Raw genomic sequence first — 27207 nt, forward strand, 5'->3', positions numbered from 1 at the left:
GCTGGACTTTATTCCCTACCCCGCCGGTGAACGGAGAAACAAAGCTACGGTGCGAGGGTGCACGTTGAAGTGGTGACAGGCCCTTTTGGCCTAATATACCCTCTCATGCTCACCTGCCTTAGGACGAGCCTAGTCAGCTTTCTCCCACTAACAGGTAGCTGGACTTTATTCCCTACCATGCCTGTGAACGGAGAAATGCAGGTACGGTGCAAGGGCGCACATCGAAGCGGTGACAGGCCCATGTGGCCTGGTATACCTTCTTATGTGTTGCCCAAGCCTCAGCCTGGCAAACGCCCCTTCCTGGGCAGTCAGCCAGGGGGGCAGCTTTCTTGGCATGCCGGCTATGCCGGGGGGCTTTCCTGTCCTTTACTTTGCGTCGTCCAGTCTTCTCCCTGCACCTGGTTCCACTGAGCGTCTAGTCTTGCTGACCTCAAGGCCTGCTGCTCCTGGTCCTTCCTCCGTGACTGACTCCTGCCTTTGGAGGCCACGAACTCATGCCAGCCTTCCTTCCTGCTACCTAGGCTGCCGCTAACTGTGGCTGGTCTGCCCAAACAGGTGCTGACCCCTGGCCGAGGATGGTCACTCTGACTTCCGCTGCTAACCTGGCTGCCGGTCATCCCGGCCTGCTGTTTCTGTCAGCGCGCAATCCGGAGAGCCCGGTGACCTCTGTGGTGGCTGCTGCGCCAAAATGGCAGCCACGCTGCGCGCGTTCCTGGCAGCTCCTGCCCGGCGGACCGCAAGCGTTGCTGGCTGAACCATGGTGCTGCCCCTTCCCGTATTTCCTGGGCTGGCGACCCTTCCTCCTGGCAGTGAGCCCTTCTTGGTGCGCGGAACTTTGGTAGCCAAGGCAGGCCCCTGGCCTCGCATCAAGAGAAGCGACGTCTTCACCTTTTTGGATTGCTGGGGCTCCTGCTCCCTGCCCTGGTACTGATGAAGACGACGACACCCTCTTGGACTTTGCCCCGTTGGCTTAGCCCTCTTTGGCTGAGTCAACCTTGCCACTTGGCCTCGGTCAGCCACCTTTGGAGGCTGGCCTCGGTCTTTAGGAGGGGGGATCGAGATGCCTTCCCGCGCCTCGTCCCCTAGCTCGCGCATTGTGCTTAGCTCGATCTCCGGGAACCGCCACTGTAACGGCAAAATGGCAGACACGGCTAGCGCGCCGGAGCTAATTTCCCACGGAAACCGTGTTTCTCCCTCCCGGGATTGACTTCCCGAGTGGCGGCCCCCGGGCGCCCTCTCCACTTCAGCTCTCTTCCGCTGAGCGCCTCATCGCCACGGAAGATGCTTACAGGCCCGCAACAAGTTGGTTAGTTACGTGGGACCTTTGCTCTCGCGACTCCTCGTTACCGCGCTTGGTGGACCGCTACCCGGTTAGCCCTAGCGCAGTGGGCGCGCGTACTTGATCGGTCTTGCAGTGAGCCTTTGCCCCTAAGTGCCGTGACTGTCTCACTGTGCTGTATCTTGGATGAATAAACCCGTGTCTGTTGGCGAACTGACTCCGGAGCCTTCTCTACGCCGTGTCAGAGAGTCGACGAACCCTGCCGCAGCGGAGCGTTGTGGAGTGGAGAAGCGTCGTGCCCTTCCCTGACCGTCGCTCGTAGGGTGAGCCTAGTGCCAACCCACCTCCACAACCATGAACTTTGGCGATGGTCCGTACCAGGAGCCGTCCAGTGCCAGGGAAGCCTGGGCCATGACAGCAGCCCGCCATGCTAATTATTGTTTAGTTCTCACTACTCTTTCCAGTTTAAAAATTGTATGTACAGGCTCCACGCGGGAGCCTCAATTGAACACAGGAGCTTCTAAAGTAATTTTTAACAAGGCTGGTGCCCGGCTGGAACACCAAATGCTTTTCAAAGTGATAACGCTAATGTTTTCCAATATGATAGGTGTGATGCGAGACGTTTCCTGCGCATGAGCAGCTTACGCAAGGTGCTCTATACCGTCAGTGCCAGCGCGACGACCCCTCAGCTTACAGTGCCGCATATGGAGAGAGAGAGGCGGCCATGTCCCCGTAGCTATGCTCTTTTTTGGCCATTCCTATCGGCTCGATTCAAACGCGCACTGGTGTGATCTCGTATACCATGACATTACTAGCTAAGCCACTAACTAAACCCTCGGCTACTTCCACCGCAACTTCCGCTTTGCTCCCTGCTAACTTATCAAACGATTGTCAAACCCAAGTTGGAATGCGTATGCTCTGTTTGAGACCTGCACCAATCAAGTTGACAACAGAAGCAGCTGAATGTGGAGAAAAAAGTTGCGTGAACAAAATGGAACCAGTGCGTGCATTGAGTGACGTCGACAGCAGAAAATCGAAGAAGTCGATCCACACAAGGTGTAGAAGTTGACAACAGAAGCAACTGAATGTGAAGAAAGTCAAGTGAACAAAATGAGACCAGAGCTTCTATTAATTGAGCGAGGAATGTTGAGCTACAGAGAAGTGAAGAAGTCGGCAGCTAAAAATTGAGGAAGTCGATCCCCAAAAAGTGTAGAAGCTGGCAACAGAAGCAGCTGAATGTGAAGAAAGTCAAGTGAGCAAAATGAGACCAGAGCTTGTACTAATTGAGCGAGGAATGTTGAGCTACAGAGAAGTGAAGAAGTTGGCAACAGAAAACTAAATAAGTCAGTTCGAAAAAAGTGAAGTCGGCAACAGAAACGGCTGATTGCGAAAAAATAAAAGTGAACAAAATGGTATAACAGCATGCATTGAGTGAAGTGTTAATTTATATAGAAGCACACTTGTACACATTGTAGAAAAAAAAGTAACCAGTTGCAATTACTCCATTAAAAAAATGCAATTCATTACAATAAACAATTACTGCACCACAAAAGTAATTGAGTAATTCCAAAAATGTAATCAATTAAATTTACATTACTTTACATCCAATTTTTTTAACATTGCACAAATACAGTAAATAGAGCGAACTGGCCTTACTCTATCATTATGTCCTTAGCAACACCCCCTTCACTTGTTATTATCGCGAACAATTTCTTTCGAAAATTTTCGTCGGCCATCTTCCCAGTTTTCTTTAATGTGAATAGTACTATGAGAATTCATTCAGTAACATTCTTTCCAGCTATCTAGCTATTTCGGCAAAAATATGGAACGATTCGGGAGATCATCATCATCAACCTATTTTTTATGTCCACTGCAGGACGAAGGCCTCTCCCTGTGATCTCTAATTATCCCTGTCTTGCGCTGGCTAATTCCAATCGGGCGATAGTGCAACCAAAAACATCTGCCGATACCATGTGCTCTGGGGATCAGTTTAAGTGAGGCTTTCAGTGGCGTTTGTCATGGAGGAAAGAAACAAAATTGGAGAGGCCCTGACTTCACGTTTTTGAAGTCGCAAGTGCAGCCATGCTCGTGTGCCGTCTCCCTTTGAGTCTCCTATAAGCTCGTTGGAGCAGATGGGTGCGAGCTTTGAACTTGCATTGCTATGAGTCGCTGGAAGTGCGTGCTGCTGACGGGCGTCAAAACAAAGCCTACGAAACTTCTGCAACAGCTTTAGTGAAGCCATTGTGAAGCAGACGTGCTCCTGTGTTCTTCCATGGCACGTTGAAGAAGACGACGAAGACCTGTGCTGCGATTCCGTGCTGCTGGCTGACACTCACTTCTCAGACCCAAAACACAACTTTCAATATTACATACCAAACTCCAAACAGCTTGTCTCGCGAACAGAATGTGCTTTGAGAAAGATCTGAGCTGAAAATTTTTATCTCAGTTTTCGGAGGCCGAGAGCAGCAGCGAGAGCTTCAGTAGCACGGTTGCTATGGAAACGTTGATATTTGGCACACCAGTCCCAGTGCTTCTTTGAGAAAAACACCACGTGACTTCCACCACACTCTCTTAAACTGATCCGGGCTGACCAGGGCCTCTCATATGCTTTCCTTTCTCCATGGTGTTTGTAAAAAACACTGAGGCCTGCTTAGTGACCATTTGCGACTACCCAGTGAAAACAATTCATTTGTAGCGTAGGTGTAGAGTTTTCATTTTCCTGGTGAGGGCAAATGCCTAGTGAACTCCATCCCCCCCTCTCTCTCTCTCTGTGTGGGCGTGCGTGTGTGCGCCTTTGATTAAGATAACTTACAGTCCACTGACAAGAAGCGAGGCTTAAACCATCAGGAACAATATTTATTTTCAGTCATTCCGGTCGACTCTGGTTGCACATGCTCGTGAGCACAGGCTCTCTCGTAGAAGGAGGCGCTTCTTCTTTGATCCGAAACAGTGCCGAGCTTAGTTCAATACACTCCTGGCCGCCAATCACTTGTTCAGCTCGAGTGAATGAAGTTTTTGTATTGGTCTGGTGGTAACAACTCCTTGCTGTTATTGAATCTTGCAAGAGAGCAGACATGGCCATCAGCACCTTTGTATACTTCAAGAGCCCTTGCGAGTTTCCACATTTGTTGAGGTAATTGCTTGGCGTGTACTATGACGATGCCTCCCGTCTTTACTTCGTTCGTGGGTCTCCTATGGGAAAAGTGCGCTGATTGAAGTTGCAGCAGATATTTTTTTGTCCACCTTTTCCATAAGTTTTCAGTTAAGCATTTCCTGTAGGCGTGTCGTCGGACAGCTTCTGTGCATGTCAAGTCCGCTGACCCGTCGTTGCTGCCCTGTCATTGCTGCCCAATGATGCGGTCTGCCAGGCTCTCCGCTGTTCGACTAAGGTAGGTGAGAGGCCTCGAGTTCACGACAGCTACTGTCGTGAACTCGTAATCGCAGTTGTCAGCTCTTCAAAGTTAAGTCGAGCTTTGCCGAGAACCTTTCTCAGTGGAAGCTTGATCGTCCTGCCCAGACGCTTCCACCAGCCGCCCAGTAGACGATACTATGAGTGCGAAAATAGCGCCGGGAGGGTCCGTGTGACACTGCAGTTTCCCACGCCACGGCCGGTCTGGAGACGCGCACTCCCTTCCTTCTTTAAAAAGTGAGAGCGTGCCTCCAGACCCGCCATGCCCGCGCGTACATCACTGAAGGGGGCAGCTCTCATTAGTCTGCTTCGTTCGTGGCTCGTTTGCTGCCGGGGCACACGGCAATTTAAATCGGTCCAGGACCAATCCCTCCCACGGCACGAAAAACCTACTTTGCGGCAGCTTTTGTGGCGCGCGTCTTCTCGCCGCTGGCGCACAGTGCGTGCTTTTCTGCTAGTGTCGCCAGCCCTTAACACGTTGTTCGTGGGTTGCTGGAATGTAACTTAATCTAGTACACTTGAATATAAAGCTAAGAGTTTCAAAAATACCAGTTTGCAGTCGTATCGTCCAATTTCAGGTGAATATGTGATCGTATCAATCGCATGAAAATACATTGCTGCTATGGGGCGCGTTGGCCGGGAAACGAAAGAAGAAAAAAATGTATCATCCCGAAAAACGCATTACGCAGAATCATGTCAATGAGGTTCTACTGTACCCAGAGCGCCAGGCAAGAAAAAATTAGCATTCGACAAAAACGGTAACATTTTTACAACATGGGCACTTGAATTGAATTTAAATAGAATATCCCTAGGGTGAAATATGACATTCGCTCGGCTACGGTGTTCTTTGCAAGCGACACATAGCCTATTCACAGCTTTCGCTTATATGTTTTACAATGTGTACTCGCACCACTGTAAGCAAAACTGCATGCAAATAAAACAGACACATTGTATGAGTATTGATAGTTGCCACGTAAAAATTCGTCTCAAAGTAGACTATTCAATGCAGAAGTTTGGGCTAGTTGGTGATAACTGAACTTGGCCATCATAACAAGCGCTGAGGAATGCAAACACAAAGATGAGACATATAGACTGGACTATATAAAGTAACACCCGTCCAGTCTGAATGACTCTGTGTGTTCACGTTCCTTAGTACTTGTTGTGATGTCCAAGTTCGTCTCAAAGAACTGAGGCGTCTCCTGACATGGGGTGACCGCGTCCACTGAGACTGCAGGCAGGTATGATCCTGCATGTGTGCTGGCGCCTCATGGGATAAATCAAAAGATGAGCAACTGGCAAGTCCCCCACAAAACAAGAAACACAGGTTCACCGCGCATTATGGTACATAAATGCAGGTTGGAATGGTGCGATACTCGATGACTGTGGCGGATCTCAATTCCTGAGGATGAAGCTAACAAAGCCCATGCGTGTATTTACCTAGCTGTCACTTCCCTGTAAAACACTAGGTGGTGGCACTCATTGTTTTGGAGGAGCTAGGGTGCAATTCAAGGAATTTTTACAGTTGTGGCAAAGCTTGCCGCAGGAAGTCACAAATGGAGCATGTTGTGTACCGATTCTGGACGCTGAGTTCCGCGGATGACGGATTGTCGTCAATCAACCCTGGTGTTGAAGAGCGCCCTCTTCTGGCCCCAAGAGTATATATATATGCCAGTTGTAATCAAGATCCCCAGTTCTGTGTTGTTTCATGACGGCAATAAAGGGCTATTGCCGATACCGCCTTGTAGCGATGGTGCCTCGCGATAGGACTCACGCAGCAACATAACAGAGCACTTTAGCAGCAGTTGGCGTAGCTGTACCACCCATGTGTGTACGTCCTTTCAGAGAAATTTATGTCTCACAGCAAGTACCAACTAGGCCAAGACCAAGTTGTTCTTTTCTCGAGGCGGAGACGATAGAGATACATAGTATCGACAATTTATGTGCCATTGCGTATATGTTGTTAGCACCATTTTGTCATGTATTCGTCAGGTGTCAATGCAACATGCACAAAAGCCAATCCGCGATAACCCAACAAGAAGTTCAACAAAGGAGGCAGCATTCTCAGTAACAACTGGCGTAAGAAGTGACCGGCATGACTTTTAAAGCCTCGAAGCACGATGCGTGAATACTTGCACATCTGCAAAAAGAGTCCAGGAAGCTTGCGGAGTGCTTCCTGACCTAGGACAGCAGAAAAAGAATAGACGATGCCTGTTGCAACGACTACGCAAACACATGGCAGTAGCAGAAAACAGGGAAGCCGGTGCACTTCCATCTGGGCTCCTTGGCAAGCTGCCACTAAGGGCCCGCGTGACTTCCTGAAACAGTTTATTGGCTGGAACAAACACGGGAGCAGAGACAGGCAGTGAAAACGTTATGCAGACCAAGAGTGCGCACCTGGGGGCTCCCATGGCGTCCGAGAGCCAAGCTGCAACATTCCACAATGTGTGCAGGTGTTTTTTTGTTTTGCAGCAGCAACAGTCCGTGAGCAGAAGAGAGAAAAAGAAAGCAAAGTAAGAAAACAAAGAGCAAGTGTCAAAGGGGGGAACAGCACACCATGAAAGCAGTCTGTGTGTTGGTAGAAAAACTGCGAAATAATCTTGCAAGAAACGGGCACAACAGCTGGCGTGTCAGCAGCAGCTAAATTTGTGTCTGCGCATGATAAGGTCATTAACCCAAAGCATGACGACACCATAATCGTTGTTGATAGCACTGATAACACCATTCCCCCTGCCGATTGTGCATCCATTTTAAATGAGGTTCTTATGTGCAAATTTTCTAAACATGCTCATGAAACGCATCCAACTACACAATCTTGCGATTACACCGCAATGTACACTTTAATAATTCAAGCTGTCAGCGCAGAAAAAGTAATCGCATCACTGAAACTCTCATCTGCTCCTGGCTGTGAGTTAACTAATGCAATGTTTCTGAAAAACACTAATACATATTGCTCTGTTCTTACAAAGGTTTTCCAGCAATTACTTGACAAAGGTTCACTGCCTGATTGAAAAGAGGGTAAGGTGATTCCACTCCACAAAACAGGCACTAAACTTTCCCCAGTTAACTATCAGCTTATTACTTTAACCAGTATACCATTCAAACTTTTTCGAGCATATCCTCTTTTCTCATACTGTCAACTTCTTAGAAGCAAATTAGCTTTTTTTTCTGAATTTCAACACGGCTTCCACAAAACATATTCTTTAACTAGCATCAAGTATTAGGTGCATAAACTGCACCTAATACTTGACCACTATTCCGTAGCAGATTTTTTTAGACTTTGCAAAAGTGTTCGATAAAGTGTGTCATAGTTTATTAATCTACAAACTGCACCAATTAAATCTTGATCCCTGAAATTTTGTACTGGCTTGAGGTTTTCTTCACTAACCGCTCACAGTTTGTTTCAGCTAACGAAGTAACCTCAATCTGAGTCCAGTTTGTTCAGGTGTACCACAAGGCTTCGTTCCATGCTTGGACCTCTCCTATTTCTCATTTATATTAACAACTTACCTTCCCGTGTTTCATCTCAGGTTCACCTATTTGCTTACGGCTGCGTAATTTTCACCGAAATAACTTGCGATGATGATGTAACCAGGTTTCAAGCTGACCTTAATGCCATTTTTGCATGGCTCAATTCGTGGTTAATGGAATAGAATGTTAACAAGTGTAAATTCATGTGTGTACCTAGAATTACCACTGAGTTACCTGTGTACATTCTTAATAACGTTCCCTTAGATCTGGTAACAACTTACAAGTACCTTGGTCTTCACATCACATCCGATCTCACTTGGAATACCCACATCACGCATATGATAACCAATGCTAACCAAATGCTAGGTTGCTTATGACGTAACTTTTCCAAGGCACTTTCTTACTTAACATTACTCCTTTATAAAGCTCTTAATGCAGCCAAAACTTGAGCGTGCCACATCAATTTGGGCTTCAGGTCAAACCAACCTAGGTTCCGAATAGCTCTAACTCATTTCATTCTAACTATAACAGAACCGCAAGTATCAGTGCCATGAAATGTAGCCTTAACTTACCATCCATGTCATGGCGTAGTAAAATGTTCTGCTTGTGACTTTTTGATATTGCAACGAGAACGACGAAGTGCGTTCTGAAGCGCGCGCTCTCCGAGTGTAAGCCTATGTTGCAAAGAACACCGTTTTGCCAAGGTCTCGATTGCTATCTTCGTGACATTTTCTTGGCACCTAACTGCCGACGAAATTCGTCCCACGATGTCAGTGTCGTCTCGTGGTTTTCGAACCACGTCTTTGCGGAATCCCCGAGAGTGAAGTACACATAACGCAGCTTGCGCTCTTGGGACCAATCGTTGAATTCGGCTACCCTTTCGAAGTGGTCGAGCCAGTCTTCGACGTCTTCAAGAGCACCTCCGTGGAACACATTGGGTGTTTGCGGCTGATGCAAAAGGACCTGTGTCGGCGCGGCAAGCGCAGCAGTAGACGGTTGGTGCATTGTCCTGGTAGGATCAGGTAGCAGACCGTGCTGTGGCTGGAGCCCCTGAAGACGACGGCTGGTACGGACGTGTACCGGGGTGAGCTCTGTCGGACTACGCACTGGCGACGAGTCAGGAGTACGCTGCGTCTCAGGCGATCGTATCATTTACCCAGCACCTCCACCAGAAAATGTCACGAAGATAGCAATCGAGACCTTGGCAAAACGGTGTTCTTTGCAACATAGGCTTACACTCGGAGAGCGCGCGCTTCAGAACGCACTTCGTCGTTCTCGTTGCAGCGATCGGCGGCCGCAGGTGCCAGCCTATCTCGCGTCAATATGTTATTTCATCACTCGCTCTTACGCAACATCTCCCCGCCACCGTACGTATCACCGAGACTAGATCATATTCATAGATAAGGTCGGCGTTCCATTATGCAGATCCAATGCTTTCTTGCAGCCATTTGTACCGCGCACTTCCAAAGAGTGGAATCACCTTCCTGCTTCAACAGTTACCATCGCAGATCACCAATTATTTAAGAACGTCATAGCTAATGCTGTATAACTAGGAACCTTTTTCTTTGCATTGTTCAACTTGTATCCACGAACGCCATAGCTAACTTTGTACAGTTAAACCTGCTTAAAACGAACATCCATATAACGAATTCCTGGATACAACGAAGTTTTTCTATTTCCCGCCCTTACTCCATAGAAGCACATGTATTTGAGACCTCTACGTAACGAAGTGGCAGCGTGAGACCCCCTCGAAATAAAATTTTTCCCCACCGACAGCCTAAAGATTTCGCCCCAAATTTTATCATTTTTGCGTGACCAGCAAGTGGAAGCACCTTATCTGCTGCGACGGAATGCGAAGCGGTGGCGTCACGCGAGGTGGGCCTGCATCCCTCGACCCGGCGATCTTGCCGCCCCGGGCGTGACCTTTCCCCCTCCCTTCATTCAAACCTGATCCCGCCGCTTGCTGCAGCTGGCCTAGCCCGCTAAGCCGGCACTCTCCTTTTCCTGTTGATGTTGCCGAAGGAAAAAAAAAAAAAAAAAAACATACGCTACATACGGTACTAAAAAAAAAAAAACTTTTTTTTTTCAACGCACTGGCAGCGCCACTTTTTGGTTACTGCGCAAGTCTCTGCGCTTCACTTCCCTAACGTGACACTAGGTGACACTATATGATGCTACAACGTAGGGAGCCTACATGTAAGCGCTGTTTTATGGTGGTGACAACTCCAAAATTTTGAGCGCTTTTTACTGCCAAATTTGGTGAGTAGCCATTTTGATTTTCAGTTTCATTAGAGGTCGCAGCGCATCCCTGCATTATTTTTGTCACGCTCTAATGTACCCATTTTGGCACGCGATGTAATAAATTTCTTTAATTTAGTTTTCCAACAATGCGCACACAAAACCTGCATACACCTTTAATATACTAGTTGCCTGTTTCTTTTATTTTAACACATCAAACTTAATTTTTTTCAATAGCATACAAAGCCACAAGTTATAAGGAACGGTGGCGTACTTGTGGTAGTATTTTCTCATGCCAAGAATGTGAACTGCATTAAACATTGTCGTTGCCTTCCACTTGTACACACTATTTAAAGGGTGTTTTTCGAAGTGTGCTGTAATAAAAACTGCGCTTACAAGCCTGTTTAACTAAAACGTAGATGTGCCATGCACTGCTCTCAGACACGCTATAGGTCTCTGGCTGCTGACGCCCAAGTTTATTTTAAAAAATGAATTAGTTTCACGGCACCAACGGGTGCGGGAAACGTGGTCTGTCGGTTTGTCTTTTCGCCATTTTGATTCCCACATGCTATATTTGGCGGAAAATATTACCCGCCAATTTAGCTGGCGGCGGCAAGCACCCTTACTGGTTGTCACCACCCTAAAACAGCGCTTGCATGTAGGCTCCCTACTACAACGCCATCGTGGCACTCGCTCTTCGTTTCCGACAACGCCTGCTTGTGCGAAGCGACACGCGTCCACGCATCCAGTACCTGGTGTGACATTCCAAGGATGAGTGCTTCGATGAAGAAACGCAAGATATTGCCCTTGTCTGCAGTTCGCTTTAAAGATAAGCCCGCGCGAGCACACACTTTTTACACATCGCAGATCGCTTTCAAGATACGGCGGCGGCCGCCGAAGTAAACGCCTCCCTTTCTCGCCTTCCCCGCCGTGCCTACCTTCTGCGCGGTTACAACTCCGACGGCGACAGCGAATTCGCACCCTCTACCAGCAGCTTCTCCGCGATACCGGGAACTTATCTCGAAGGCCATGCTTTTGTGCGCGGCAATCGGCAACAGCTGTACGAGCAGGAAATACGTCATGGTGGCCATGTTGTAAGTTCACTATCGCTGGCGACTGTCGCCCGACCGTCGCAACTCGAGAATTGAACGTCTGCGCACATGAGATTTTGCCGATTTTGTGCCTGTGCATGTAGAACAAGAAAAATAGTACGCACTAACCGGCAATGAGCGACTACAGCTTAAGCGGTCAGCCAATACATGTGGTTCAAGTGGGGGCTGAGTGGGGAAATCTTCGTGACTACGTTTAAACCTCAATTGCGTGTTAAGTGGGTACGTATTAACGAGGTTTGACTGTACTATCCTTACTTCGTATAGCTGTCTGCTAATTTGCTGTCGCAATCGATGCTTTGCCTTTTGCCTTTCGGGCGAAACTGGGACTTTTTTGTTCATCGCAACTTTAGTATATTGGGAGTAAATCTTGAGCGATAGTACATACGGTAAGCATTTCTTTTTCGAATTTTCGTGCCGAACCTGCATATAACCAAATCCTTTTTATAACGAAGTTTTTCGGGAATTTGTCAATTTCGTTATATCCAGGTTTAACTGTATATCTAGGTGCCATTTGTTTTTGTATATATCTTGTTATACTTTATTAACTCCAGTTATTGAATTTACCTGCTTGCTTGTAAACCACTCCCTTCTATAATGCCATAATGGCCCTGAGGGTATGCTAAATAAATAAATAAATTTGCTCATAACTGCTGTTCATGCGATAATTCATGCACACAGCAGTGGTCAATGCCAGGCTGAAAGAAAGTGTTTGGATGTCACGAAACAGTGCTCTTAGTGCACATACAATCCGAATTCAACAATGTGCCATACATATGCCATATCAGCCTACACAGCAAGATGAAAACACACTGCAATATATTGTGATCATGGAACCAGACGAGCTGTGGTTGTTCCTGTTACCAGACTGCTTACCCTATCCTTGTGTTAATGTGGTGTAAAGCAGTGTAGTACATGGCTTCAAGTTGTCTTCACTTTACACCAAAAACTTGTCAGTGTCGGCAAGTTATTAACTATTATTGCTCCGCTATGCAGTGTTAGTGTGCTGCTGTACCAGTGAAGGACGAACCAATCTGATCAAACTGTACCTACGCTACAGTGATGAAAGTGCAGAGGTCCTAACCCTTAGCTTACTTACAATGCCCGAAACCCACACTCCCTTCAAACGTGCTACAACATGGTTGTCCAATAATGTATTCCAGTGTAGCAGGCCGTTGTGAGCAAACTAGTTGCTAATTCAAATAAATCAGCTGAACCACAGTACAGCTTATAGGGAGGCATGAATGTGTTTGCAGCCAAACTACTGTGCACATGTGACTGTAGTAGCTCAAAGTGCAGCAGACGATGTGCCAGACAATGCTACCATTTGGCTTGTACCAGTGCTGATGTGGCATTGTTGTGGGCAAGTGCAGTGCCACGATGGCCGGTATTTTGTAGCGATGCCTTTTCCAATGCTAATGCCTTTTCGTGCATTTCACGCTTCGTCAGTGCTCGTAGTGACGGTACGTTCACGTTATCAACGGGATCAGCCGGCCGTGAGCGGTAGATGATAAGACTAGCACAGAATAAAGCATAACACATCGCTACAAAATACCGGCCCAGTCTCTGGCCACTTTAGAAGAATTGTTTTATATGTGGCCCAGCTTCCTTCGGTCCTCGAACAGAAAGGGCATGCGTCGTAATCAGATCGTGGCTTTGGCATGTAAAACCCCAGAATCTCTTAATCAAAGTCACAAAATTCGTGACCTTTAGATGATGAACACAGGTCAAGGCACCAAGTTGCAGATCTGTCCAACATAAAAGATGATGAAGCGTTTCCTTGGTGGCCCTACATCTGTTGCAGTTCTGTCCCACTGACTTGACCCAGGTGAGCAGCTAGTTCACTATCAGCAGAATTTCATTGCAGAGGATCCATCATGCTGCCCAACTACATGTAGCATCCTCAAACCTCCACACACAGCTGTAACTGATGGGCCCTATGAAAGCACCCTTTCATTTTATGGCAGCCTCACTTTGTGTCACTGTGCTTCTTACCTGTCTGCAGTGTGGCCACAGTTTTCTGAAACTTGGTGTGGGCAGCTACAAACTTGGCAAAAGATGGGTGGCTCAGCTGGACACCATCCTGAATGCGCCATGAGTACTCTGCAAGCTCTGCTTGGAAAAACAGCACCGTGTTGAGTGCTTCGTGCAGTAACTTGCGGACAGGTACAGCCCTACGTCCTAGAAGCAATCTGTGCAGAAGAGGCAAGAGAGACGGCAATACATGTAAACTAGGAATGACCCTGTGAAAGTGGCTTGTTGCAGAAAGCTGCTGATTTGAGCTGGCTGCTACTGATTCAAGGTTTGTATTGGTTCAAGGTTCAATGCCAAAGGCCAAAACTCAAGGAGGCGGAAACAAACCTTGTTCATCCACATATACTAAAAAATATTGAAATCTCCTTCTAAGCTGAAATTCCTTGCAGCTAAGAATGTGTACAGTTGGAAACATGCTTCAAGCTCTTTAGGATACCTTTCTAAGCTGACTTTTCCATTGTAATGATGTTATCGACTTCTGACAAGGCTAGAAGTGTCTGACTTAAGCCAAAGATCCTTGTCAAGTTAAAGGGACACTAACGAGAAAAATTATTTCACTTTTATTAGTAAATTACCTTTCTACAATACCAAAAAAGCTGCTCTTAACTCTTTCCCTACTATAGTACCATGGGGAAAATAGATGTTTTTTGTACGTTACACCAGATTTTTTTTCTGAAGGAACTACTGCACTCAATATTTTATGTAATACATAAACAAAAAGCAGAATGAATACACTTCTCATGCTCAAAAGTTTTATTAACGAGATGTGTCATAAAAAGATGTAAACTGCCAAAATCAAGATTGTGGGATAAAATTGAACGAAGTTTGTAAAGACACGCTTGTATCTACTAAGAAAAAATGAAACGAAAATTGTGAGATATAAAAAATGTATTGCCGTCTAATGACACTATCTTTGAAACAATAAAAAGTTTTCATTGAACAGGTATTCCGTTGCAAAAATTTAACTGCGAGCACTACAGTTGTGCGTGCCGGGCTGTGGCAGCCGATGTTCCGGGCTGGTTTGTGACGTCGTCGTTCTCAGAGTCAAATTCTGATAAAAAAGCAGCATCCTCAGACTCGCTGCTGCTCGATCTATCTATTAAATCAGCCGCAGATGCAGCAAAATCACAAGATCTCCAATCTTTCAAAATGCGCATGCCGCTCTCGGAGGCACGTTCGGACGTTTGAAAATTACTGCCTGGCGGGAAAAAAGTGAACTGCTTAGAAAACAAAAATATAGTTCTCCTTTACGTCAGATGGCGCAGTGTCTCAGTGAGCGGTGTGGAAAGTCTCGAAAGCGGAATTTCAAACCAATGATAGCGGGCTAACGATGCCCAATGGGCATGGTACGGAAACAGTGTGACAAAATGCTTGGTAAGCGAGAAAAGACGTAAAATCAAGAGACGGGTGGCGACACCGCCTCGAAGTTACTGCAGCAGCTTGCTGTCAGATGAAATCACAGACACTGAAATCACACTGACATACTGGTAATGGCGCTTAATAAAACTGACCTTCATTTTCTCTTCTAATAATCAACTTATTATTGAAATAATGAAAATAGAGTTTTCAAAGCATGCTTTATCAGTGTAAACTGACTTAGTCTCTCAACATGTTCTTAGGGGTGGGCAGTGGACGAAAGACATAGGAAGTGGATGATATGAGCGTGGACTGACAACTGGCTTACTTTTTCATACAAGTGATTAAATATACACATAATGGTATCATGCTATGCGTACAAGTGGTGAAAGGGTGTCAGCCTATCTTGCCATTCAAATACTTGGTTCCTTTATCATGCAGAGATATAGAAGTCTGGCTGACACATGTGCCTGAGTGTCACAGCTGTCCCCGATTTGTCGTCGGCGCGAAGTTGATCGACGGGGTAGACAAGCTGGTTGGTCGTTCCGTACGCAAGCAAGCACAGTGAAAAGAGTCAGAGTCGGGAGTACAAAAAAAAAAAAAAAAAAGATATTTATCGGCTGATAAATATACACAAGTTAATATAATAAGAAAAAAAAACACAAGACAGACTAACACACCTGAACTTAATATCACAGAATGATGAAGACCAATAAATACGAGCAATTAACAGAACATATACATATGAAACAGTGCGAGGATCAAATAGACAAGAATACACTTAACAGTATTTCACTAAAGCAAAGTTCAAAAGAAAACAAATGGTGTCATACGCATGGCCGGGCAGCAGCAGCAAGTCTATAAACCGTGGAAGTCGGTGCACAAAGCTTTCCCGAAGAATGCTGGCGGTCCGATCTTGTCGAGGTGGATGCGAATTGCTGAGCTGGATTTCCCGGGAGTCTAGATTGGACGTCTTCTCTCAAGCAGGTTGAGCTAACTTGAGGCGAACTACCGTGAGCTTCGTTGCAGACGCTGGTTTGACGTCTCGTACGTCAACAAGTTCCTCGGAGTTCCGACGTGGCCAGGCGGCCCAGGCGATACTGGACGGCTCTAGCCCCCCAACGGCTTCTCAGCAGCGCATAGGTTCAGCTTCTAGACTAATCAGCAGGGCCCAAAACCTGCGCTTAAATAGCCTCTCCTTTCCCTAGTTCCCTATGTAGGGAAACTGCCGCTATGTAGAGTTCTCCGAATTCACGGCTCCTAGCTCCCAACAGTCTTGGCCGCGTCCCTTTCACCATGGACGAAGACCCGCAGATTCTCCTCTCTCCCAATGTCAAGGGCCAAGGTCGCACCCGGCATACCACGCAGACGTACACGCACACTTCTGGGTCCGTAATCGGCGTGTCGCGTCTGGAATCGGGATGGCACCCCGAGCGGCCACGACGCTTTTGACGCCCGTAATTCGGCGTGTCGATGTCGAGTAAATTATACGCTGCAGAGTCAGGAGCCCACGTTTTTGACGCTTGTAATTCAGCGTGTCGTTAATCAGCGTCCAAACCATTCGAAAATATGCCGCTCCGTGACACTGAGTTAACAAGCATGACGTATGTTTCTACAATCTCGCTGTTGATTTGGTTTTCATCTTTATACAATAAGTAAAACCTCGATAATTCGAACTCGGTAAATTCAAAACTTTGGTTAATTCGAAGAATTTGAATAGCCTGCGTGGCTCTATCTGGATAATTCGTAGTTTTCGGCTGGCAGCAACATGCGATCCATAGGTTAGGGCACTCCATACAGTCGCCGAATGATTTTCCAGACCTTGCAGGGACCGAACAATAAACGGAAAAACTTGTTCAACCAAAAAAAAAAAAAAAAACACACACACACACGAACACACACACACGAGGTTAAAACCTCGTGTGTAACCCGCCGGGCGAGTCAGTCATGTGGATTGTACCGCCTCAGACGCGCGACGTGTGTCAATTCAGCCTTGGCCGAGCGTCGTCCACTGCTCGTGAGACGCGCAATGCGATAGTTCACTTCGCTGAGGCGCTCCAGAATAACGTAGGGGCCAACGTAGTGGGCGAGAAACTTCTGGCACAAGCCATGCTTCCGCAACGGTGTCCAGAGCCACACAAGGTCACCAGGATCGAAGTAAACGTGGCGGTGACGCCTGTCATAGCGTATCTTGGACCGGTCCTGCGATGCCAGGGTGCGTAGCCTAGCGAAGCGTAGCGCTTCTTCTGCTCGACAGAGGATCTCATCAATTGACTCGTCATGAGCGAAGTAGGGCAATATGGTGTCAAGGGTGTAGCGCGGCGGACGAGCATAAAGAAGGAAAAATGGTGAGTAACCAGTAGTCTGGTGTCTCGCGGTATTAAAGGCATAGGTAATGAAAGGCAAGATACTGTCCCAATTCTTGTGTGCCGAATCGACGTACATGGACAGCATGTTGGCAAGCGTTCTGTTTGTACGCTCGACCAGACCATTAGTTCGTCGATGGTAGGGTGTAGAATAGCGGAAGCTATATGAACACAGACGAACTGTTTCTTCAACTACGCCCGCGGTAAATTGTCGCCCACGATCGCTGATTACTATGCGAGGAGGTCCATGTCGGAGTATAACGTGAGCCAGCAAGAAGATAGAAACTGCTGTAGCTGTGGCCGATGGCAATGCGGCGGTCTCACAATAGCGGGTAAAGTGATCTACGCAAACGATAACCCAAGGATTGTCGTTGGAGGATCACGGGAAAGGGCCTAGAAGATCTATACCAACTTGCTCAAAGGGGACGCTAGAAGGGGAAACTGGTTGAAGCAGGCCGTGTGGCGCTTGTGGAGGACGCTTGTAGCGCTGGCATTGAGAGCAGCTGGCGATGTACCGTTCGATGTCCTTCCGCATCTTAGGCCAGTAAAAACGCTGTTGAGCCCAGTAGAGCGTATGTGTTGTGGAGATGGGTTTGCACAAGGCTTACCCTACGAGCGACGGTCAGAAAGGGCACGACGCTCCTCCACTCCGCAACGCACAAAGGCGCTACGGCAGGGTTCGTCGACTCTCCGACACGGCGCAGAGAAGGCTCCGGAGTCAGATCGCCAACAAACACGGGTTTATTCACCCAAGGTACAGCTCAGTGCTACAGTCACGGCGCTTACGGGCCAAGGCTCGCCGCAAGACCGATCGAGTACACGCGCCCGCTGCGCTAGGGCTAACCGGGTAGCGGTCTGCCAAGCGCGATAACGAGGAGTCGCGAGAACAAAGGCCTCATGTAACCACCTCGTTGCGAGCCTGTGAGCCTCTCCCGCGGCGAGGAAGCGCTCAGCGGGCGAGAGCTCGGGTGGAGAGGGTGCCCGGGGGCCGCCGCGCGGGAGGCCAATCAGGGCGCGTCCCGGTGACGTGCTCTCGCGGGGCAAGTCCAATCCCGGGGGGGAGAAGCACGGTTTGCGCGGGAAAGTAAGTCCGGCGCGCTCGCCATGTCCGCCATGTTGCCGTTATGGCGGCGGTTCCCGGAGATTGAGCTAAGCGCCACGCGCGAGCTGGGGGCGAGGCGCGGGAAGGCCCCTCGATCCCCACATTCCCCCCTCCTAAAGACCGCCGCCAGCCAAAGAGAGCGCGACACCTGCATGACCAACCGTCACCTTTATTAACTGCATTCTCCACATTACTGGCGCCCAACGTGGTTTCGGCATGGTATCAGAGCAGGCCCCTTCACGGCCCTCGTTCCTGCCTGACCCCCTGGCTGCGGACTTATCGTCCTTCGGAGCGAACGACACCGATAGCACGAGGTAGGTTCGCCTTCGCGACCCCATGCTTTCGGCCACCGAGAGCGATCCCTTCCTTGGAGCGCCCTAGGTGATGTCGACAGCTCGGATGTGTACGCTAGTCCTATATAGCCACGCCAGTTACGGGTTTTATCAACTGTTTGAGACGCGCGGGGAGCAGGTGCCTACTAGCCCCTCCGGCGTGCTGTCTCCGCTTGCTGGCCTTTGTCCCGAGCTCAGTTGTGCCCAACGTGCCACATCGGAGCCACCCCGCTTAGATGCTCGCACGAATACGCTCGCCGGACTCCCTTTGTCCCGAGCGTCGTTCACTGCGCCACGTGCCGCATCGGAGCCACCCTGCTTAGATGCTCGCACGCATACGCTCGCTGGCCCACCGTCGTCCCGAGCGCATTTCTCAGACGGATACGCCGCGGTGCAGCCTTCCCGCTACGCCGTAGGCTGCGAGCTCGCTCGCTGGCCTGCCTTTGTCCCGAGCGCAGTTCGGAGTCCCGTGCGCCGCAGCTGAGCCTCCCTGCCTCGCTGTTGGTGCAAATTGCTCGCTGGCCTCTCCTTGTCCCGAGCGCAGCTGGGAAGCAATGTCGAGCGCGAGCCACCCCGCTCAGCCGACAAAGTTGCCGCGTTTTCCGCCTGCCGCTTGTCTCACGCGCATCCGAGCGACATTTTCGACATGCGTGTGTCACCCCGCTCCGCTGTCGATCCGTCTGCCGGTCATGTGAGGCCTCATGCGCCTGTCGGAGCGGCAGCCCAGCTCTTCTCTTTGCCGGTTACTGGCCCCATTCGGTTGGTCGTGCATTGAGCGGACCACCTGTCTGTTGGTCCTTTTTGCTCTCCGGAAGTTGGCGTTAGCGTACGTGCCGTTTGCCGTGGAGACGTACAATCCGGCTTAAGCGCTTGTGCGAGCCATTGGGCCGCCTCGCGCGCTGGGCGTTGACATGGCAGTGGTACCTTGTTCTGCGCTACCGGAAAGGGAGTTCAAACGTGGTGGCGGACGCCTTGTCGCGAGCCCCTGTTTCGGCGTTTGATCCTTTGGTCTGCCACTCCCGTGAGCATTCGCACCAAGTAGAAGCCGGAGCCTCAGTCTCCAATGGCTCAAAACGCGCGAACCTCATGCATTTAGTAGAGACCGGAGCCTGTGTCTCCAATGGCTCGAAAGGCGCGACCCCCGACGGCGAAGCGATCCTCGGATTGCCAGCCCCGGGAGAGGACGTTTACCTGGTGGATCCCGTTACTTCATCGGGTATTGTCTTCAGCAGGCAAGAGCTGCTAAAGGCTCAGCAGAGCGATCCATTTTGTAAATAGCAATCGTTGACGGGCTCAAAGAGCCGAGCTCCCAAGAGGAGCGGGGCGGCAAAGCCGCCGGGCGCACCCGGACAGCTGGTATTGCTGTTGGCGCCGAGTGCCACGCAGCTTGTATTGTTGCGGGCACGTGGGATCCGTATCTACTTAAGCAGAACGACCCGTTTTGTAAATACAAATCGTTGACAGGCTCCAAGAGCCGAGCTCCCAAGAGGAGTGGGGCGGCAAAGCCGCCGGGCGTACCCGGACAGCTAGTATTGCTGCGGGCACGTTGGATACGTATCTGCTTGACGCCGATAAAGCTCTCCTGCGCTATATCCCATCTGAGGAGGCTCCCCAGGAGTCTTTCAAGGTGGTGATAACCCGCAGTCTAAGGAAAGCCACCCTGAGCTATTTCCACGACTCGCGGGTGGCCGGACATGCGAGTGGCCTTAAGACCTTCCAAAAGTTGTGCCACTCCGCTACCTGGCCAGGCATGAAGTGTGACGCTCTTCACTACGCCCGCTCATGCCGCGTGTGCCAATGTATGAAGCCTCGCGCGGGCAAATCCCCCGGGCTCATGCAGCCAATCGACAGCCAGCTACCCTGGCAAGTCGCGGCCTGTGACATTATGGGACCTTTTCCCAGAAGCCGGCGAGGCTACGTTTTTCTCCTGGCTGTCACAGATCACTTCACGAAATGGGTTGAACTTTTTCCCATTCGGAAGTTAACGGCACGCACAATCTGGGACAAGTTGACCGAGGTCTTTAACCGCTTTGGCTTTCCGGCGGAGCTGATAACAGACAATGCGTCCTACTTCACGGCCAAGATGTTCGTGGATGCGTGTGCTGCCTTTGGCATTAAGCACCACAAGACAACCACGTATCACCCACAGGCCAACCCGACAGAACGGATTAACCGGAACCTTAAGCCCTTGCTCGCGGCCTTTGCCCAGCAACATAGGGATTGGGATGTCTGTCTTAACGAGATAGGCTTCTCCTTCCGGTCCACGGTGAACCGTTCGACTGGGTACACGCCCGCTTTCCTCAACTTCGGGAGAGAGCTGCCAAACCCCATGGACCGCGTTCTGCGGACCGGCAGCAGGGCGTGCGCCATGAAAGCCGGCCTTTCCGGCTACGCGGCGGAACTGCGCTCACGGATGGACGCGGCCCTTGACCTGGCCCATTCCAACCTAGCAAAAGCGCGAGCTGGACAAAAAGCCCAGTACGACCGGTCACATAGGGACGTGCACTATGGTGTCGGCGATCTCGTCGTCAGACGCAACCATGTCTTGAGTGACGCCGCCAAAGGCATCTCTGCCTCCCTGTCAGCCAAATGGTTGGACCTGTACCGAGTGGAGACCAAAATGTCCCCTCTGGTATACAAGCTGGCTGACTCCCAAGGGAGACCAGTCGGCGGTCCAGTTCACGTCTCGGACCTCAAACCTTTCGTTGCCCGTAGCAACGACTGGGGAGAGGGGGAGGCGGTCAACGAACCGCAGGCAAACCGTGATACGGCTGGCCCCAGGCCACGCCACCGGTACAACCTACGAAAACGCACCTAGGCAGGTTTTCTCCCACCAGCTGGTAGCCGGACTTTATTCCCTACCATGCCGATGAACGGAGAGACACAGCTACGGTGCGAAGGCGCATGTTGAAGTGGTGACAGACCCTTTTGGGCCTAATATACCCTCTCATGCTCACCCGCCTTTAGACGCGCCTAGTCAGCTTTCTCCCACTAGCAGGTAGCTGGACTTCATTCCCTACCATGCCGGTGATTGGAGAAATGTAGCTACGGTGCAAGGGCGCACATCGAAGCGGTGACAGGCCCATGCGGCGCGAGCTGGGGGGCGAGGCGCGGGAAGGCCCCTCGATCCCCACAGTGTGGAACCAAGATGACCGGAAGTTGGGTCATTGTGCATGGCGTATAATACTTGGCTGCGAGGGTTCTTGGGGACAACTAAAAGGTAGTGTGCACCGGTGGTCGACTAGCTCTTCTTATACAGCGCGCCACCATCGCGTAGGCGAAAGCAACTGCCTGCGACTGACTCCTGTGCTGCCGCAAAGAGCGGTTGTAAGCTCTCGTCCTTGTGCTACTCGGATATGACGGTACCCATATCCGGAAATTCCGGGGACACAAAAGTGATGTATTCATCAAAGATGTCCACATCGCATTCAGTTGTTGGAAGTGGCATCCGAGAGAGACAATCAGCGTCAGCATGTTGCCGGTCACCTTCGTAGAAAATAACGAAATCGTATTCCTGTAGGCGGAGAGCCCAGCACGCTAGTACTCCTGAGGGATCCTGCAGATTCACAAGCCAGTATAGTGAATGATGATCTGTTATCACAGTAAAGGGGTGCCCGTAGAGATACGAATGAAACCGTTGCACTGCGAAGATGACCGCCAGACACTCTTGTTCGGTCACTGTGTAGTTGCGCTCGGAGCGGCTCAAGTACCGGCTAGCGTACGAGATCAAGTGCTCACTGTCGCCAATACACTGAACTAGCACAGCACCGATGCCTACGCCACTGGCATTGGTGTGAATCTCAGTTGGTGATGAAGGATCAAAGTGGCCAAGAATCGGTTGGGACGTCAACAGGAACTTCAGCTGGCGAAACGATGAGTCGCAATCTGCAGTCCACTTAATAGGAACGCCTTTTTGGAGAAGGCGTTAAGGGGATGAGCCATGTCGGCAAACCGGGGAATGAATCGGCGAAAGTAGGAGCACAAGCCCCAGAAACTTCTTAACTGCTTGACAGAGTTGGGTACCTTAAATGCTTCTACGGCCGCAGTCTTTTGTGGATCTGGTCGGATGCCTTCTTTCGCGACGAGATGTCCTAGCACAAGAGATTGTCGTTCCCCAAAACGGCATTTTTTTTAATTGAGCACAAGACCCGCTTTCTCCAAGCAGTTCAAGACCAAAGTCCAAACGCTCGTGCTCACTAAACGTTCGCCCGAAGATCACAACGTCGTCTAAGTAGCACATGAAAACTTCCCATTTCAAGCCGCGTAATATCGTGTCCATGAACCTTTCGAACATTGTGGGCAATGGCGTTACAAATGCTGTCTTTTCTCTGTCGTCCTTGTGCATAGGAATGTGCCAGTAACCTGACTGTAAATCAATGGAGGAAAAGTAAGATGCCGCAAAGAGGCAGTCGATGGCATCGTCAAGTCGTGGGAGCGGATATGCATCTTTCTTAGTAACAGCGTTTAGGCGACGATAATCAATGCAGAACCGCCACGTACCGTCTTTCTTCTTCACCAACATCATGGGGGCTGCCCAAGGACTAGATGATTCTCGAATAATGCCTTTGCATAGCATTTCTTGGACTTGATCGCTGATTATCTTGCGTTCTGACGGGGACACACGATAGGGTTTTTGTCGGATTGGCTGGGCAGCTCCTGTGTTGATGCGGTGACGAGTTCTGGATGCAGGAATCGATGGCGGGCCATCGTGATGCGCAATGTCGAATACCGGGGTGTGTTTCGTAAGTAGGGCCATTAACACTCGACGCTCGTGATCACTGAGTGATTTATCAATCATGGAAAGTATCTTTGAGCTCCCGGGGCTCGAGACACTGGTTGCTCCTCCATCGGGTAGCTCTGTAAGTACTGCCACGGATACAGGAGAGTCTTCCTGAAACGTGGCAATCTTTAGGCTTTGAGGTAGCACTGCCGCTTCAGTGGAACAGTTTAGCGCCCACAGCCCCAGGCATCCATTGGTCCTTGAGACCACGCAGTGCAGAACTAACATGTTTTTCTTGAGGCAGTTCCGATGTACAGGTTCCACTGCAGCATCGAACGAGATGGGAGTCGGAGATGAACAGGCGACGGCAACACGCATCGCGGATAATGCGGGCACAACTGTATCATCAGATACGCAAAACACACTCTTCGGGCAAGCTGCACCTTCAAAGAGCACAGGCGAAACACTGGCGTCGACACTGAGTTCTCCCGTCCGGCAGTCAACATTGGCACCACACAATTGCAAAATGTCAATCCCCAGAATCAAGTCATGCGAGGAGCGAGGAAGAACAGTAAACTCTGCATTAAAAACTCTCCCACCCAAAGACACATCCACATTACACACACCTACCGGGTATAATGATTCACCACTGACTCCACGGAAACTTGTGCACTGGTCCCAACGAAACACAACCTTGTGTCCCAGAAGGCCTTTAAACCCTGCACTCATGACCAAGACAGTTGCTCCCGAGTCGACTGAAGCCATTGTAGAGACCGCATCAATCAGTACATGAACCGTTGTATGAAGAATGTACCAACTAGCCCAACAACAAGTTTTATTAACATCGGCCAAACGGGTCAATGTGTTAACGACAGAGCGAGAGAGCACACACTTTCCATTAAGAATAACCTTTCGACACATTTACCTGCGCACTGCAAAGCATGTAAATGTAACGCAAGATTTAAAGAGATCAGCATTCTGGGTAGAAGCAACTAGGTGCTGGCACGAGAAATGCTCGAGGCATATTACATAAAAAGAAAAAAAGATATCTGCATTAGCGATACGTCAGTGGTGTTGCCCGGCGCAGAGTTTGAATTTTTTAGATGCTTTTTAAACTAGCACATGATTCTTATTGACTCATCTGGTGATACGTGGAACCTTACCACGCATGTGTTAGCTCAGCTATATATTGCGATGCTTTCTCGGAATAAAGTCAGTTGCGAGTGACGCTCTTTCCTTTCACCTGTATTTTTCCTTGATGTGTTGTGTCCTATCGTATGCAGTACATGAACCTTATTCTTAAGCATGAAAATAGTTGGAGGCAGTTGAGTCGACAGCGCACATTTTCCAGCGACCTCACCTCCATCGGCCGCACTGGCTAGTTTCCCAGCAGGCGCGACACGAAACGGCGCCGAGGCGATGGTGACGTGAATCGCGGCCGAGGGGATGGTGATTGGGAGGCTCAGAGGCTGGTGATGGCGCCAGAGTACGATCGGAGGCAGGGGAGCGGTAGCGGTTGCGGGTTCTTGCTTCTCCAACGTAGGTCTCCTGGGCGGTGCGTCAGTCCTCTCGGAAGTGGCTTCCTGAAGTGGAGTCTCCTGGCCACTGAGTATGCAGTGTATGACCGCTAGACCGCATAGTTGGTGCGGATTGAAGTATTCTTCCGAAGACATCGGTTGAAGGTAACGAGGCTCTTCCCCTTGAACGTCGTAGGTAGCGGCAAGTCTTCGTGGACGAAAGTTGCGTGGGCGTGGATCAAAACGCTGAGGGGGCGAATCACTGCGTGGTGGTTCGGTCGTGTCGTAATGCGGTTCGTCTCTGAAGCCGTTAAGATCCGCGACGTTCACCGAGTGGTTCCAAGTAGCTGACGGGGGTTCCCAAAGAGTGTCTCGGAAAACGGAAAAGCTGCAACGTGGCGCCGCATAACGCGCCTGTTCGTCATGCCGCTGGAGCTCCTCGCGGACTATCTGGCGGATGGCGGACGAAAGGCCTTGGTGCGGAGGACTCGTCTCAACACTTGCTACGGTTGTTACGTTGGCCAGCCGTCCAAACTTTGGTGTAATTTGGCGAGTCTTCAGCACCTCGAATGTACGGCAGTGCTGTATCAGTTCTGATATGGTGCTCAAGTTCTCTTTACCAATGAGGAAGTTGTACACGTCTTCTGCTATTCCTTTTAAGAGGTGCCCCACTTTATCTTCCTCTGTCATTTGAGGGTTGACGGTTCGGCACAGCTTCAAAATTTCTTCAATATAGGTAGTGCAAGTCTCGCCAGGTACTTGAGCTCTCTGGGTTAATGTGAATTCCGCACGTTTCTTCTTTGCGTCCGAGTCGCTGAAACACTTCTGTATCTCTTCAGCGAAGCGTGTCCACATAGCAAGTCTGCGTGGTTGTCGTACCATACCAACGCCGTGCCGGCCAAGAAGAAAACAACGTTCCTAAGCTGACTGGCAGCGCTCCAATTACTGTATTGGCTTACACTTTCGTAATGGGTTGGCCACTCACCCACATCTTCCTCTGCCTTCGCCGAGAACGTGCGTGGCTCTCGGTAGTGCTGGATAGGGACTGGGCTCACCAAGGCACTGCTGGTGAGGGTGTTTTGCTCGGTGGCCATGATTGAGTGAGACGGCGAAAGTCCGGCGAGGCGACGGCTTCGGCAAAGTTCTTGTGCTGATGGCTCCGTTGTAGGTCGTGGGAGTTACCCAGCCCAGCTCCACCAAATGTCACACACGACGTGTTTAATGTCAAACCAGATGAATCTGGTTGATGAGAGCGTTTCGAGCGCAGTCCCGAGGCAGCTTGGCTCACGGCGTTCTCCTCTTTCTTCCCCCTGGTTGTCTGCGTGGCAGCCGTGGTTCATGGCAAGAGCTCGTGACAATATATTAAGCCGCTTACTGAGGCTTAAAAAAATCTCTCTCTAATAATGCCCTGCATCATACTACGCTTGGAGGTGATCAGACTTGCTAGGATCTGCGCAAGAGTGACGTTGTCTCTGTGTGCAATCAACACAAGCGTCACCATGTTGGCGATCTCCATAGAGTTAATATATAACCAACTCTAGAGGAAAAGCTCCCCATAGCACCCATTTATTCAAATTAGGAACCGCAAGGGCGCTGCCATGTTGCTACCCTATGCAGCCACGCAGGTGCACATGACGAGATGCGATTAAGACGAGGCGCGCAATCAACGCGATCCCGAGCCTTCGTCCACGGAGTAAGATAACCAGGAGCGCCGACTCCGCCGTCGCGCAACGCACTTGCTCGGAACAAACCGTGCAACGTGGAAGCCGGGAGTCTGGCTCATTCCTTTGCTCTCTTCCTCCACTCCTCTTCGTGCTTTCGCACATGCTTTCTCCTTCCTTTCTGCTGCCAGCCAACTATTCTCATCTCTAAGCGCCATCTGCCGAAACGTGTGGAAACCTCTCAACACCTTGCTTCCATGTGCGCATGCGCTGAGGACGGCGGCGACGGCGGCCCGGAACGGGCAGTGTGGCACGCACAGAGCGTGTCGTCTACTAGAAACGCAGGCCCTCAGATATGGTACATCAGCCGTCTCAATTTATCAGCAATTAAACTCACAAAAATACGTGCACACAAACAATAAAAGCACAAATAAACATGGCACCACCTTTTCTGCACGTATGCGAAACATTTTTACATGTCTTTAGAGGAAACAGGTGATAAATAATGCTGTACAAGAATACACAACAGAAGTACTTGTTTTTCATGCCTGAACGTCTGCGAGGGCATGAAGGTTCGAAATTTTCGTGTTCCACACACTTTGTTTACCATGTCTGC

At 49.7% G+C, this 27207-nt stretch overlaps 1 protein-coding gene across 3 annotated transcripts in view; it reads right to left on the bottom strand.

Annotated features, from left to right (window-relative positions):
* Positions 1-27207, bottom strand: part of LOC119431233 (gamma-tubulin complex component 6) — a 314121-nt gene that overhangs the window by 11922 nt on the left and 274992 nt on the right. For 2 of the 3 annotated variants that reach the window (XM_037698710.2, XM_037698709.2), the window contains exon 21: positions 13499-13695. In XM_037698710.2, coding sequence (XP_037554638.1) covers positions 13499-13695 — 197 coding nt within the window. Of the gene's footprint in view, positions 1-7082; positions 7114-13498; positions 13696-27207 lie in introns of all 3 variants that reach the window. The other variant, XM_049657249.1, reaches the window with a different exon arrangement.

This window comes from Dermacentor silvarum, chromosome 10 (genome assembly GCF_013339745.2).
Source record: "Dermacentor silvarum isolate Dsil-2018 chromosome 10, BIME_Dsil_1.4, whole genome shotgun sequence".
Lineage (NCBI taxonomy): Eukaryota > Metazoa > Arthropoda > Arachnida > Ixodida > Ixodidae > Dermacentor > Dermacentor silvarum.